The 16,054-nt window shown below is 36.7% G+C and overlaps 1 protein-coding gene across 6 annotated transcripts in view; it reads left to right on the forward strand.

Moving 5' to 3' along the window:
* enox2 (ecto-NOX disulfide-thiol exchanger 2) overlaps positions 1-16,054 on the forward strand; it is a 360,171-nt gene that overhangs the window by 267,981 nt on the left and 76,136 nt on the right. For all 6 annotated transcript variants that reach the window (XM_055178988.2, XM_055178987.2, XM_055178984.2 and 3 more), the window contains one exon: positions 8,535-8,690. In XM_055178988.2, the coding sequence (XP_055034963.2) occupies positions 8,535-8,690 (156 nt within the window). The remainder of the gene's footprint in view (positions 1-8,534; positions 8,691-16,054) is intronic.

The following is a 16,054-nucleotide window of genomic DNA, read 5'->3' on the forward strand; positions in this document are numbered from 1 at the left end:
TTGGTAGTGTGCACAGCATGATTATTTGCATAATGGCTGTTATTTGCATTAACTGCATCATTTGTTGCATCAGCAACACGTATGTTCCTTCAGTTCGCTTCGTGACTTCTGATGCCTTAAAGGAATAGTCTACTCATTTTCAATGTTTTTCTGTGTTCATGGTCATCTATTAATCTATCAGCGAGTTTTGCATATGAACTCTTCATAAAGTGCTTTGATATTTAATAATATAAAGCAATTTATTGACATTCAATTGAAGGAATAGTCTACTCATTTTCAATATTAAAATATGTTATTACCTTAACTAAGAATTGTTGATACATCCCTCTATCATCTGTGTGCGTGCACGTAAGCGCTGGAGCAGGCTGCGAAGCTTCGATAGCATTTAGCTTAGCCCCATTCATTCAATGGTACCATTTAGAGATAAAGTTAGAAGTGACCAAACACATCAACGTTTTTCCTATTTAAGACGAGTAGTTATACGAGCAAGTTTGGTGGTACAAAATATAACGTAGCGCTTTTCTAAGCGGATTTAAAAGAGGAACTATATTTTATGGCGTAATAGCACTTTTGGGAGTACTTTGACTTGGCGCAGTAACACCCTCCCTCTCCCATTATGAGAGGAAGAATGGGAGCGGACTTTTCAGGCGAGTCGAAGTACTCCCAAAAGTGCTATTACGCCATAAAATATAGTTCCTCTTTTAAATCCGCTTAGAAAAGTATAACTACTCGTCTTAAATAGAAAAAACGTTGATGTGTTTGGTCACTTCTAACTTTATCTCTAAATGGTACCATTGAATGAATGGGGCTAAGCTAAATGCTATCGAAGCGTCGCAGCGCGCTCCAGCGCTTACGTGCACGCACACAGATGATAAAGGGATGTATCAACTCTTCTTAGTTAAGGTAATAACATATTTTAATATTGAAAATGAGTAGACTATTCCTTCAATTGAATGTCAATAAATTGCTTTATATTATTAAATTTCAAAGCACTTTATGAAGAGTTCATATGCAAAACTCGCTGATAGATTAATAGATGACCATGAACACAGAAAAACATTAATTGTTTGTCAAAATTTCTAAGAAACTGGGCTTTCGCTTGACTCTTACGTGTTATGCTTTATATTAAGTCATATTTTTGAGAAGTGTAAGACCATTGTCTTGTTGTGAGGGTCTTTTACGGTTCAGCTGTTTTACAAATGGCTGCACTCTTCAAAGGCCCTCTGATGTTATCCATGGGTTCTCTGTTATAATGAATTCTTGTCATTGCAGTCATGCCCTGCCAGATCCAAACTATAAAGCTTACACCATCACCACTTCACTGAGGTTTCAAAAAAATTTTGTTTTTTACTGAATGTAGCTAAGAAGCCCCAGATCTTTTTTTTTTTGTATCTTGCATTGAGAGCACCATGTTTTAACAGTCCTGCTCTTCACCTTGATCTTCTGCCTTAGTCGTGGATCTCTTTTCTTTTTTGGGAGCAGACAACAACCTTGCTTGTAGGACAAAGTTGTGCAGTTTCTTTGGATGCTTGATTCGTGTACTTCCAATACTGACTAAAGCCAGTCTAAAATGTTGAAAGCATTTTCCATCGGCAGATGGTCTTGTAGACATTGAAGTGATTGTCTGCAAATAGCTTAGAAATGGCATTAAAACCCTGCCTGGACTTGTAGGCATCCCAAATCATTTGTCAAAGCATCTTGAAGAGCTCTTTTGATCTTCGCATGATGTAGCCACACAACTCAAGTTTCTCTCTAATAGCGATTTAATCTGATTTTGTGCACCTGATTCTAATTTTGGATGTGTGATGTAGTGGAAAATGTAAGACTGTAGTTTTTCCACACATTTCTGGCACTTCCCTCAAATGTGGTGTAAAATAAACCATAAAAATGAATATTTTAACAAGTGTGCAGTAAAAAGGTTACCTTCAAATTGTCAAACCTCACAAGGTCAAAATAAATTTTAGATGATCCATTTAATTTTCAATGAGACAAACTTGCTTTGTGTGACTTATAATAAAATACGCATTGGCGGATAGTGTCATTTTGACTTCGTTTGACTTTAAAGGTATAGTTCGGCCAAAAATGATATTAAACCCATGATTTACTTACCCCGAAGCCGTCCGAGATGCATTTGTCCAACATTTTTCAGACTAACACGTTTTCAGTTATTTTAGGAAATGTCTTATATCTTCCAGCTGCTAAACAGTAAAGTTACGGGGTCCACGTCCTTCAAGTCCAATAAATTTGCATATATCCTTCACAAAGAAATACAAACGGCTCCAGGATGATAAACAAAGGTCTTCTGAGGGTCAGGCTTGTGCACAATTCAGAATTTCAGAATTGACCTCCATTCAATTCATGAATTGGAATTTTAATTGAATTGACTCCGCCCTACAGGAAGTTGAATTTGAATTGGAATTGGAATGACAGGAAGTGGAATTAAATTCATGGCAATTCAAAGAAATTCCACAGTCACACAACAGAAAGAATCTCACATACATTCAGTGTTAGGAAAGTTACTTTGTACAAAGAACAATTCCCGCACACTGTCTGCTTGCTGAAAAAAAATTATTTAATGAAAGTTGCGTTGCAACGTTTCGATCATCTGATCTTCATCAAGTTGCTTCGTCAAGCAGACAGTGTGCGGGAATTGTTCCTTGTATATTTTGAGACTTTTTGTCGTCTTATCCTACGCACCTATCTATTGACTTCAGGTGTGCGACGCTAATTTGTTTGAGGAAAGTTACTTTGGAAAATTGTTTGGCAACCATTTTAAATACTTAGTTAAAGTAAAGCATTCTGGGAAATAAAGTCATGTTCCATCGTGTTCCACAAAATTACAATTACAAAAAAATTAAACGTAATTATTTGTTATGTGACTAGAGTTTTTAACATTAATTGCTGAGGGAAAACATTTCTTGTTAATGTAATCTGTACAAGTAGTTCAAATTAATATAATAGAATATGTAATACAATTCTGACATATACTGAAAGCTTCATTTTTAACACTTTACTTACTTTATAATATGTATATGAATTTCTTTGAATTTCTATTGAATTGCAATTCTGCTTCCTTTAATTCAAATTTAAATTGTAATTCTAGATCCTGTTTTTGACATCAATTTAAATTCAAGAATTGAATTGGAATTTAGGAGTCATTCTCAATTCAATTCTGAATTGTGCCCAAGCCTGCTGAGGGTAATCCGCAACGTTTTGTTGTAGAAATATCCACATTTAAAACTTTGTAAAGAAAAAATAACTAGCTTCCGATAACGCTACCATCTTAGACTCCTCTGTATTCAGGAGAGAGTATTAGCGTAGTGTATGCACTTTTTCTTAGTGACGTATGACAAATTCGGAGGGCGGGGGCACAGAGCAGCAGCAGAGGAATCTCCGTAAACTGCGTACGCTCCCATCTTGAATGCGGAGGCAAATAAGATGGCGGCGTTATCGGAAGCTAGTTATTTTCTTTTATAAAGTTTTAAATGTGGATATTTCTACAACAAAATGGCACGGATTACCCTCAGAAGGCCTTTGTTTATCATCGTGGAGCCGTTTGGATTTATTTTGTGAAGGATGGATGCACATTTTTTGGACTTGAAGGACGTGGACCCCATAACTTCACATTTGATTAACTGAAAGATCTAAAACATTTTCTAAAATAACTGAAAATGTGTTTGTCTGAGAAATGATGGACAAATGCATCTCGGACGGATTCGGGGTGAGTAATCATGGGTTTAAGGTCATTTTTGGCCAAACTATCCCTTTAACCCACTCAGCAAAAAAAAAAAACTGCAAAGTAATATGCAATTTTATGTTTCAAACAGAAATGGCGATAGAGAGTTAAAAGCATTAAAAGGATAGTTCACCCAAAAATAAAAAAAAATGTCATCATTTTCTCATCTTCATGTTGTTGTAAATCTGTATGAATTTCTTTTTTCCCTGAAAAACACAAAAGAAGATATTTTGAACAATGATGGTAAACACACGGCTGATTGTAACCATTGACTTCCATAGTAGGAAAAACAAATATGATGGAATTTAATAGGTACCATCAACTCTGTGGTTACCATCATTTATCAAAATATCTTCTTTATCATTTATCACAATATTTCAATAATATTTGTTTTCCTACTATGAAAGTCAATTACAATCAGCTGTGTGTTTACCATCATTTATCAAAATATCTTCTTTTGTGTTCCTCAGAATAAATAAACTCATACAGACTTAAAGCAACATGATGATGAGAAAATGATGACCGAATTTTCATTTTTGGGTGAACTATCCCTTTAAACATCCAATGACAGGAACACAAATGCTTTCCATTCAGTAAATCTGACTCAAGCTAGATGATTAAACAGTTTATTTTATTCGGTTTGTGGGTTAAATTCCCTTCATTGTAAATGAATTACCATTTTGGATGTAAACGCAGTCCCTCTCACATAAATTGCATTTCATGATGATTAAGTTTGTAATGGTTCTCAATGGCTCACTCCCGGCAACCGTTTGAAATTAATGGTCGACCTAGAAATCACTTAATTTTCTATACAGAGTTGCAGTCTTTCATGTAACAGAAATACTGCGAGTGTGAAAGCACACCGCTTGCCTTGCTGGAGGTTATTGTATTTATTTCATGTATGCCATGAAACGAGTAACCCGATAACTGAATTTAGTAGCAATTAATTGCTGAATTAATCACATACAGACTCTGACTGATGTTTATTTAAATATATAAATATAATTTGATTTCCTTTGAAATTTCTTTTGAAAGTATGTTGGTACACCCTACTGAAAAATCCAGCTAAAACCAGCATAAGATGGTAGCTGGTTTTGGCTGGTTTTAGTTGGTTTAAGGTGGTTTACGCTGGTCCTCCCAGCCTGACAAAGCTGGTCATGCTGGTGGGCCAGCTGGTATTCCAGCATGACCAGCTAAGTCCAGCTAGACCAGCTTAAAATGTGACCAAAACACAGCTAGACCAGCTTTCTACACCAGCAAAACCAGCTTTCTACACCAGCAAAACCAGCTAAAACCAAGCTGGGGACCAGCTAAAACCAGCTCACCAGCTTATGCTGGTCTTAGCTGGATTTTTCAGTAGGGCAGCCGGGGATAAAAATGTTGTCTCTCTTGGTAAATATGAGCAAAGAAAGCTGTGAAAATAAATCTGTTTAGTTTGGAGCTTTTATTTTTTTTAAATCACAAAATGCAATGTTTCATAGAAGTAAAACAATTGAAAGCAGGGGAGGGGTTAGATGATGAAATAAATGTATTTCTGTAATACACACTTAACACTATTATTGTCACCCCTAGACATTTTTATGAGTAATAGATCTCTAAAGTATATTCCCACTGATATTAACATTTTCTTAGCACATTTTGTATTATGTGATTACCCACACACACACATTTTCAACTGTGTTTCATTAATAAAGTATTTTTTGTGTGAATTTTAAAATAAAAGATAAAAAAAGAAACAGATGCAGATTACATTACTCAGCTTTCTTTGCTCATATTTACTAAGGGTGCCAATATTTTTCTCTTCAACTGTACATTTTGGCATTGCCCAAATCTTAACTACTGACCTGACTGAGCCTGCAGAAACTGTTTGTTTTCTTTGTATTCACTGTATAAGCATGACCTCTCCTACCAGAAGCAATAAAAAGTCATAGACTGAAAATAATGCAACTGTTTCTCGGCTATGTGTTCAGCATTTGTGTAGAAATTCTTTCATCTGCATTTTTCATTTTGTCTCCATCGTGCATCATCTTAAAGATATACTCATGTTTTTTTTTATGATTGAAATATATAATTTTACAGAAGTGTAAAGTAGTGAAGTGCTTTTTATAGAGATGCACCGATATATCGGCCAATAATCGGTATTGGTCGATAAAAGCAATTTTTTACACTATCGGTGGATAGTTTAAAAACAGCAGTAGTCATGCTCGATATATCCTGTCAATCAAAAGAAAACAGGAGAATGCAAAAAATTTGAGTTCTGTGAATAGAAAATGTAAAGAAAATATCACTAGTTTCATGTTCAATATTAATTCATTCCCCACCAGCCATGTTTTAAAAAGTTGCCCGCCAGCATTTTTGTGATTTTCACAAGTTTCACAAAATGTCTTCCAGGAAAATTTTCTTCTAAAAATATATAAACATACAAATACATCAAATGAAAGAACAGACCGTCTGCTTTCAAACAAACAACAAACAAACAAAACAGGGAAAAAACTTTCATTCTATCTATATTTTTTCTCTGCTTATAAACTTAAAGAGATCAGATTCAGAACAATTATCAAAACACACACAAAATTATTGAATAATTTTTTGCGTCCGTTTTTTTTATAAATTGGGGATCTAGTGGATAATCGCGGTCTTACAGATTAACATAAAACCTCATCAGGAACACATTTTTATGCAAATGTTTTCTCTTAATTGACGAGATAACTTGTGCATGGCCGGGAAAGAGTTAATGGTCATATACAAATGAATATCATACAGATAAAATAATAAGACAAGTTAATATAACCACCAGACTATCGGCATTGGTATCGCCAGCTATTGGTATCGAGGGAAACATTTCATTTCGGTGCATCTCAAATTTTTTACTCAAAACTCAAATATCTGTGTATAAGTGTTTTTCTTTGGCTAACTTTTACTTCACTTCATTCTGATTCATAATATTGTACTTGTTACTTCATTGCATTTTATAAATACAATGTTTTTTACCCTTAATACTTAAGTACATTCGTTTAATCAAATCGGTTTTGCAAGTCACTTTTTTACGTATTTGTCTAGTATATAGTTGACATTACTTATAAACAAGTTAAAATTTTTTAACTTAATTTGTTAAAATCAAAACTTGTGTTAATATGGATTTTTTTCAGTGTACTTCCTTATTAATAAACAAAACTTTTAATTACTTTTACTTGAGTAAAAGTAATTAGTTACTAGATTCTTTATGTATTGATGTATTAAATAAAAATTCATATGTAATGTAGTGGAATAAAAAGTATGATATTATGCTTTACAGTAAAAACACTCTGATGAAGTACAGATACTTGCGTACTTTACACCTCTGCGATTTTAGCATACATTTATACGACAATGATGTACCAAAAATGACTACGGGATCGGCAAAGGACCTCGAGCCCACTACACCATTGACTCCAACAGAAAAGTGTTTTTATTTTGCATACAAATGACAACCTTGTCAAAATGATCACCGTTCACACAGATCCACAAAAATTACTTAAAACATTGTATTATTTGTACCAGGCCAGTACTTTCCGATGTCACATGATATCTGAAGAGGTAACACACATACGAATAAAATACTTTTTTACTGCAGATAATGATGTCATGTGATTGCATGCTGCTAAATGAGGCCTCCAATCCTAGAATACCCCGCAGAAGCCAGCCAGATAGGGTCGAGTTTTTGGCATGCGTCAAAAAAGTGGCATTCGTACCACCGTGAGTCACCTCCCAAGTGTCTGGGGTGCATCTTATCTCCTGCCTCCATTAGTGTCTGTGAGACAGAAATATCAATACTAACACAATCATTAAGGTAGCCAATGTGACGCCTAATCTCCTCCGACTCCTCGTTCTCCTCCTGCTGCAGCTCTGTTAATGTGGATGTGCGCCGGATCTGTCGTCACCTCTCAGACACATCTGCCAGCTCTTCAGTTTATCTTCACAATCTATCCTGACCTGCCCGGTGTGATGGATTTCTGTCTGCCTGTTCTGCTACCGGCTCTTCCTATAGCATTTAATCACATTCATGGCGAAAGAAGACATTAGAGGATTCGCAATGACAAAATAATACAAATAAAATAATGAATGTGTGTGTGCATAGTTATGCTGATACTCATAACTGTGAGACAAATCTTATATTGACATATTTCACTTGTGAAATCAACATCTGCTTAAAATAGGCAGATGGCATTGTTGTTTTCTCAAGACTAATGAACTGCGACCATTATTTTTGTTTGTGAAGACTTAACAGTTTGAATGTATGCGCCCCACAATGCATTAATGCATCATTTATTTATTCACTTTTTATCAATTTTTTTCTCATGCCAGCGGCAGGGCTTGTTTATCTCGCTCGGTTGCAAATAAAGGAAATATTTAAAGTGTTTGAGAGGATTGCTCTCACCGAGGTTAGGCAAACTTATAAACTCAGCCCCGCTCCACAGGTGCGACGTAGACCATAGAGAGCGAGGGCTCCATCATTTCCATTTCAAAGAACTCAGCACTGTCATGCAGCTGTAGTCTAAACTAATACCTGTGAATGAAAGCCAGTGTTCACAGACGGACAGGGTACGCATAATAATAACCGTGGTAAACAGCTGGGGGAATGATTCAGTAAAAAGCTATTCATTTGGAAAGCCTTTTAAATATGTATTAGTCTAAAGTTTATTTATTATTGAGAGGAAACGTTTACTTCGTATAGTCGTAATTTGCGGCACCACCGTGCAGTCTGGAGGGCCTTTGATCGGCTCAGTCCTGATGCCCTCTTTTCTTTTCTTTTTTGCAGATTTTGACCCCAGCCTTGGCATGATGACGGGCATCGCTCCAATGAACCCCATGATGCCCGGCCTTGGGATCGTGCCTCAGTCGGTCTCACAAGACATGCCTATCATGAAGGAAATCATTCACTGCAAGAGCTGCACGCTCTTTCCACCCAACCCCAGTGAGTCAATTGTTGATGAATTACAGTCAAATTTGAAAATCAATGTCTTTTTATTAATAACACAAGCTAAGGTTGTACTGATTTATTATGACTGATGGATACATTTCTACTTTCTGTAAATGATATATTATTTCCAGTCCCCTTTAACTTGTATGGTCCATGTATTTGGATTTTACACTAATCTACACTGAAGAAAATTATGAACGCAACACTTTTGTTTTTGCCCCCATTTGACTTTTTCTATGTACACAAAAGGCGTATTTCTCTCAAATATTGTTCACAAATATGTCTAAATCTGTGTTGCACAAGATAATCCATCCAGGCCTCACAGGTGTGGCATATAAAGATGCTGATTAGACAGCATTATTATTGCACAGGCGTGCCTTAGGCTGGCCACAATAAAAGGCGACTCTAAAATGTGCATTTCATGAAAAATGGGTGCAAAAACAAAAGTGTTGCGTTTATCATTTTTTTTCAGAAACTATGGGTTTTATTTTAACGATCTAAGCGCATTGTCTAAAGCGCACAGCGCAACGTCTAAATGGGCGTGTCCGAATCCGCTTTTGCTAATTTAGCAACGGGAAAAATGGTTTCTGCGCCGAGCGCATGGTTGAAAAGGGTTGGTCCTATTGTAATAGGAGTATTTTGGGCGTAACGTGTAATAAACCAATTAGAGTCTCAGCTCTCATCCCCGTTAAAAATCCTGTTGCGCTGGCGCTATGTTTAATCCCTATTTAGATGACAGACTTTGTAAACTGAAAAACTAAGCGGAGGAAGAAGATCCCCAGTTTAAGATTAATTTTAAATAATTGTGTTGTTTTCACTTGTATTGAAATTGTTCTTTTTTTTATTAAAACCTTTAAAAATCGTTTTCTTTTAGTCATGGAAGTAAAAAGGAGATAAAGAATTTACAAACGGCTCTCCGCACGTTTTAACACTTGGAGTGTTTTTTTAAGCAAAGAGTTTTTTAAGCATTACTTAAAAATGTTTCTCATCTCACCATATCCACAGGTACAGAGTCATCATATACAATAAATCCGTGAGGTAGCATTAAAAAACATTTAAAAATAGATGCATTTGTTTAAAGCAAAGCATTTATTTACTTATCAGGCTGCAGGTGAAGCAGCTCTTTACGCCTTCTAACGTCTCATAATTAGTCCTCATTTATGTCCAAGAGACTCAATAATAATCTTTTACATTCAATCCTTTAATCTTTCATATTTAAAAGCGTTTTTGTGCTGCTGCGCATTCATGTATGTGATAAGCAAACCCGCGTTGTCCTCCCGTTTATAGGCGCATATTACTAATGCGCTCTTTAAATAACAAAAAACATATTGCGTCATTGACTTTAGACTTTAGACCAGGTTTTTGTTGGTCAATGGCGTAGTCTATTTTAGTTGCCTCAAAATAGCAACGCACCAACAATGCGCCTGAACACACCTCGTTTTCAGACCAGAACGCCCATGGGTGCGAAAAGGGGTGCAAATGCATTTGCTATTTAAACAATGTGGCACTAAACGTGAAAATTATAATTGCGCAGGGTGGAAATTAGCGAAAGACACTTGCGTCGCGCATTGAGCTGCATTGCGCCGGGTGTAAGATAGAGCCCTATATCGGTGTGATCACTTCAGAGCAGTTTTATGATTTATATTTAAGATAAAGCATTGACAACCAGATGTACATTAGAATCGCATTAGATCTTAGCAAGCATAATGTTATCATTAACTGCTGTAGCTAATATTGTTATCATTATAGTTATCCGTACATTTACATTTTTATGCAATTGACAAAAGCTTTTATCCAAAGTGTGCATTACAGAGTATACATTTAATTAGTATGTGTGTTTCCTGGGAATCGAACTTTGACCTTTTGTGTTGCTAACGTAATGCGCTACCAGTTATACAAACACCAAGAATAAAATCTTTATAGGTATCATTTTTGGTGTCAAACCATCAGTGTCTCTCTCTCTCTTTCTCTCTCTCTCTCTCTCTCTCTCTCTCTCTCTCCCTCTCTCTCTCTCTCATTTTTTAAAGTCTCGTTTATGCATGCATTATACCTCACTCCATTGAACATGTATGCAATTATAAGCATTATTTTTACCCTCATGCATTTTAAATGATATTATTGACTTCAGCAATCTGACCTGAAATGCTGACCAGATGAAAAGTCAGCTGCTTAAAATGGCGAGATGAAATAACCACGAGGAACCATAGCCTAGGCTGTATATTGGCTTTAAATTATAATACCAAAATGTTTTTGGACCCCACGGCCAAACAGATCATGTCACATAGATCCAGATCCAGCTATGATTTCAAAGGCCAGCTGTCACTCAGACAGACTGGCAGACAACTGAAGCTCTGGGTTTTTATTTGAGAGAAAAGCGTCTTCCGTCCTTTCATGTTTACCCATAGATCCCTTCATCCCACCAGCTCAATAAGCTCATTCGAATGACCCGTCAGGTCAGGCAGAAGAATATAACAGAAGAGGGGCGTCCAGGGTGGTGTTGCTGCTCTCACTGTAATTGGACAGTTGACCTCTAAGGAGACTGAGGGAATTTGGCATGTAAAATATGTCACACAGCAAGTGTAAGGTCGGAGAAGACAATGATTACCTGAGATAGTTAGTGTCCTTCAAACAGCTGAGCTGTGATGCCTGCTGGTCACGCAGCACATGCACATCTGTAATCACAGAGTAGCCGATCTCATAACAGTGGGGTCAGACGCACCTGCAGAGATTCCTAATCCCCCGCTTTAAAGTGAGTGATGGACTGACACGCCCGCTCCGGGCAACCTAATGTTTAAGCAAAGCATGTTAGACTTTGATTGATTGATACCCGTGCATGAAAAAAAATGCTTAGTACATAACCATGAAGCTCAGCTGCTCAAGTCAAGGTTACCGTTGTAAATAAAAGCTATTGTGAACACAACTGCAAGTGAACAATAGATTCAGACTGAAAATCTGAAATCTTGTTTGTGTAAATGAAGACAATAATTTGTACTATAATACAGTGGTTCTCAGTCCTGTTCCTGGGGACCCCCTGCTCTGCACATTTTGTATGTATTTCTTATCTAACACACCTGACTCTAATCATCAGCTCATTAGATGAGAGCTCCATGAACTAAGCAAAGTGTGTCAGGTTAGAGAGACATACAAAATGTGCAGAGCAGGGGGTCTGCAGGAACAGGATTGAGAACCACTGCTATAATACAGATGTAAATGGAATAACAATTTTAAATGGTACCTTCCATATCCATACCCTTAGAGGATTTTTCTGAAAAATCAGTGTGGTGTTTAGCAGATTCTGCCAAGAAAGCAATATTTCTGAATAGCCTGAGACAGGTATTAAGCGGATTTGAAGCAAATGTATTTTATGAACAACATATAAAACATGCCAAGAGGATTTTGCTAAATTCATTATCTCATTTTGACAGATGTGAGCCTTTTGCATCTGAACTCCTCGGTAACTGGTTAGACCGGAATTTTTGTATGTGTACGTGAACATACGCACATGGTTGCAAAAATCTGCACGTAAATATTGATTATCTTGTCTATTTTTAATACATTCTACGTTTTAAAAAAAATTCAGTTTTTGATTGCTGGTGCATGATGAATCCCAAGTGTGAATACGTAACACCTGAAGCGTGTATTTTTAGCACGCAACCTGGTACAATTATTTCAATATTTCTCTGCTTTTGGACATGCACATCACAAAAATAAACTAATTTGACATGGCCCTAATTAGTCAGAACATTGAAAAAAATAAAAAGTTGTTTCAATGTAAAAAAAAAGTTACCTGGTTGACTTAAAATTTTGAGTTAATTTAACATAAACATTTTTTAAAAAATTGATTGGTTGACCAGCTTTGGGTAATGCATAGTAGCTCCTCAACGGAGAAACCCCAGCACCCAGGCTAGGAATTATCATGACCAGAATTATTATTATCTTAATATTTGGTGTTTTTGAAGAAACCTACACATATTTGAGAGTTGATAAAAAGAGAACTAATGAAAGTAGGATAAAACTTTTTTGTTTGTTTGAAAGCAGAGCGTCTGTACTTTCATTTGATATATTGTATGTTTATATATTTAAAGAAGAACATTTTCTGGAAGGCATTAACATAAAGTCGCCATGAAAATAAAATGAAAAACTGTAATTTGTTTTGAAATATTGTGGTATTTTTTTTTATAAATGACTTATCTGTGAGCTTCATTATTTTTTAAAAATTCATGTGCCCTTATAATCTTTAATCACCAAATCTCCCCCCCCCCTCCTTAAAATGATATCTCTTTACATCAGATCATATGGTATGGCAGGTGGGCGGTGTCTGGGAAAGATCGCTGCGATTAGCAATTAGCATCATGACCCAACTTCAAATAATCCAATCAAATCTCGATGGACAAATTAAAATCTAGCCCTGCCTTATTTCATTTCAGAAGCCGGTTTCACTCAGATATACGTCACTACATGGGAAATAAGGCAATCGCTACTTCTGTTTCATGGCGACTTTAACTCTTTCACCGCCAGCGCTTTTTAAAAAAGTTGCCAGCCAGCGTTTTTCATGATTTTCACCAAAGTTTAATGCCTTCCAGAAAATGTTCTTATTTAAATATCTAAACATACAATATACCAAATGAAAGAACAGACCCTCTGCTTTCAAACAAAAAAAAACGTTTCATCCTACCTTCAGTGGTTCTTTTGTAATCAGCTTTTGAATATGGGTATGTTTCTGCAAAAACACCACAATTTGAGCAAAAAGCTGAGATAATTCCATTTTTGTGACGGACTTTTCATAGAGATCCCATTCAGAGCGATCTTTAAAACAGACACGGACATGCAGCCGCTTGCCATAGGGCAATACTTCCGGGTTTAAAAAGTTGCGGAAGGTGGATAATAGCGGTATTGCGGAAAGACGGAAAATCTTGTCATTGGCGGGGAAGTGTTTTCTCTTGATTGACGAGATATCTTGTCAATGGCGGTGAAAGAGTTAACTAATATTTTTAAGTTGAATGAAGTAAAAATCTTAAGGCAACCTAGTGACTTACTTTTTTACATTTTTTTTTACAGTGTATTAACTCTTTCCCAGCCAGTGTTTTATAAAAAGTTGCCAGCCAGCGGCAGCATTTTTCATGATTTTGACAGAAGTTTAATGCCTTCCAGAAAATGTTCTTCTTTAAATATATAAACATACAATATATCAATTGAAAGTACAGACGCTCTGCTTTCAAACAAACAAACAAACAAACAAAAAAGTTTTATCCTACCTTCATTAGTTCTCTTTTTATCACCTCTCAAATATGTGTAGGTTTCTTCAAAAACACCAAATTTTAAGCAAAAAGCTGATAATTCCTAGCCTGGGTGCTGGGGTTTCTTCTCCGTTGAGGAGCTACTATGCATTACCCAAAGCTGGTCGACCAATCAAATTGTCAGGGCGGGCTTTATACGATGATGGACAGATGATCAACAGTAACGTAATTAACCACGTCACAAAAGAGCGTGTGTGTTGAATCTGTTTACAACGAAATGGCTGCCACTGTAGAATTCAGATGTATGGATTCTGACATTGAGTCTGTTCTAAAAGATATCGACAGAGCATTGATTTTAAAAGAGGAACAGAGAAACGCGATCAAGGGATTTGTTGGTCGGAAAGATGTTTTTGCCGTCTTTTCTACGGGATTCGGCAAAAGTTGATCGCACTTATGGAGGAAAAAGTTAAAGAAGCAACTGAAATGGGTACAGTATCACGGCGATGCAACTGGTCGTTGCCAGCTTCTTTTCGGAACCCCGGGATCGTGGCTGCTGAATAAGTGGAGGGACATGCTAGGCTCCTATATTTTTCAAGCCAACGTAATGGGTATCGTCGTGGATGAAGTTCAACTAATGTACAAATGGTAAGAGATAGTCTGACTGTATGACTTAGTAAATACTTCATGTTGTGATATAAATGAAATGTTGTAAACATAGTAGGTGTTGATGTAATTTTGCTAACTCAGATTTAGTATAATCATAATGTTAGTGTCATTGTAGCGAAATAACTTGCAGTTCGGTCAGGCTGCAAAAGACGTAATTTCAACATACGTCACACACTCCATTGCTCTGATTGGTCGTAGGTCTATCCAATTAAGTGCAGAGGCATTTTTCGGTTGAGAAACGCCTCATAATCATAGCCCAATGGAGCGGTATCAGACTCAAATTTTGACTAGAATTGAGTATGACAACGTCAGGCTAGTTAATTCAATTTTTGTGAAGGATTTTTGATAGAGATCAGATGCAGAGCGATCCTCTTTCTCTTTCATGTGAGGCGTTACTTCCTTTGCGAAAATTCTCGTCATTGGCAGGGAATCGTTTTCTCTTAATTGAAAGAGTTAAGGATACCAAGGTGATTTGTCATCAAATGTCTTTACTTTATAGAAAGAATTTATGTATTTCAAAAAATCATACATTTCCAAAAAATGACTTTAGCCAGGTGGGTCACATATTTTTTCACGTAACTTTCTCGACTACATGATGTGTGTTTAAAGGTCAATTCAGTTTTCATTTTATAAACGATCCTCCCTTGCCCCAACATGTTTTGAATTTGATCATCTGTGAAGCCTCTGGACTTCAGCAATTCGGTCTGGTCATCATTCACTGAGATCAATACTTTAATTGACAGCAGAGGCAAGTTGCTGTATATTGATCCTAGAATCCCAGCACAGCAACATGAAGAGCAAACTTCCCTCTTTCTCTCTCTTTCTCCTATGGAAGAATAATAAGCAGGAGACATCAAAATATACCTAACCTTGCCAGAAGCCTTAATGATAAACGTCTGGGTTCAGCGATTAAACATTGAAGGGTCCATCTTGCCAAATTCCTACGTGAGAAACAGAAGGGATGTAAAAGAAAGCTTATGTGGTTTAAGGGACATGCGAATCTGCTATTGTAGTTTAAAGGGATAAGAAGAAAAGGGAAAGAGACAGCCATTGCGGTACAACGGGGGATGTAGTCTGATGAGATGTGGGCATATCCATAAACATGACAGTCACCTTTCATCTCAACAGGCTATCATGCACTTATCTTGCATTGGAACGGGTCGCCTTCTTTATGCACTACTCCATGCAGAAGTGGATTTAATAACCGGCGACAGCTGTGCTCTACTGACTACAGCATACAGTAATGCAAAGCAATCATTCACGGTTACTCCCACCACAGTTGCCAGAAGAAATTATGAAAGTCCTTTTCCCAATAGACTGCAATTGCTAATGCCATTTAATGTGAAATTTACAAAATGAAGTCTCCCCACACCACCACCTGCTTTCGTATTTGTTGCAGGAATGCGTCCAGTCCTGTACGGCCTTTGCCAAAATCATCTCCTCGCCTTTTCCCGT

Source organism: Misgurnus anguillicaudatus, chromosome 16, assembly GCF_027580225.2.
Source record: "Misgurnus anguillicaudatus chromosome 16, ASM2758022v2, whole genome shotgun sequence".
NCBI lineage: Eukaryota > Metazoa > Chordata > Actinopteri > Cypriniformes > Cobitidae > Misgurnus > Misgurnus anguillicaudatus.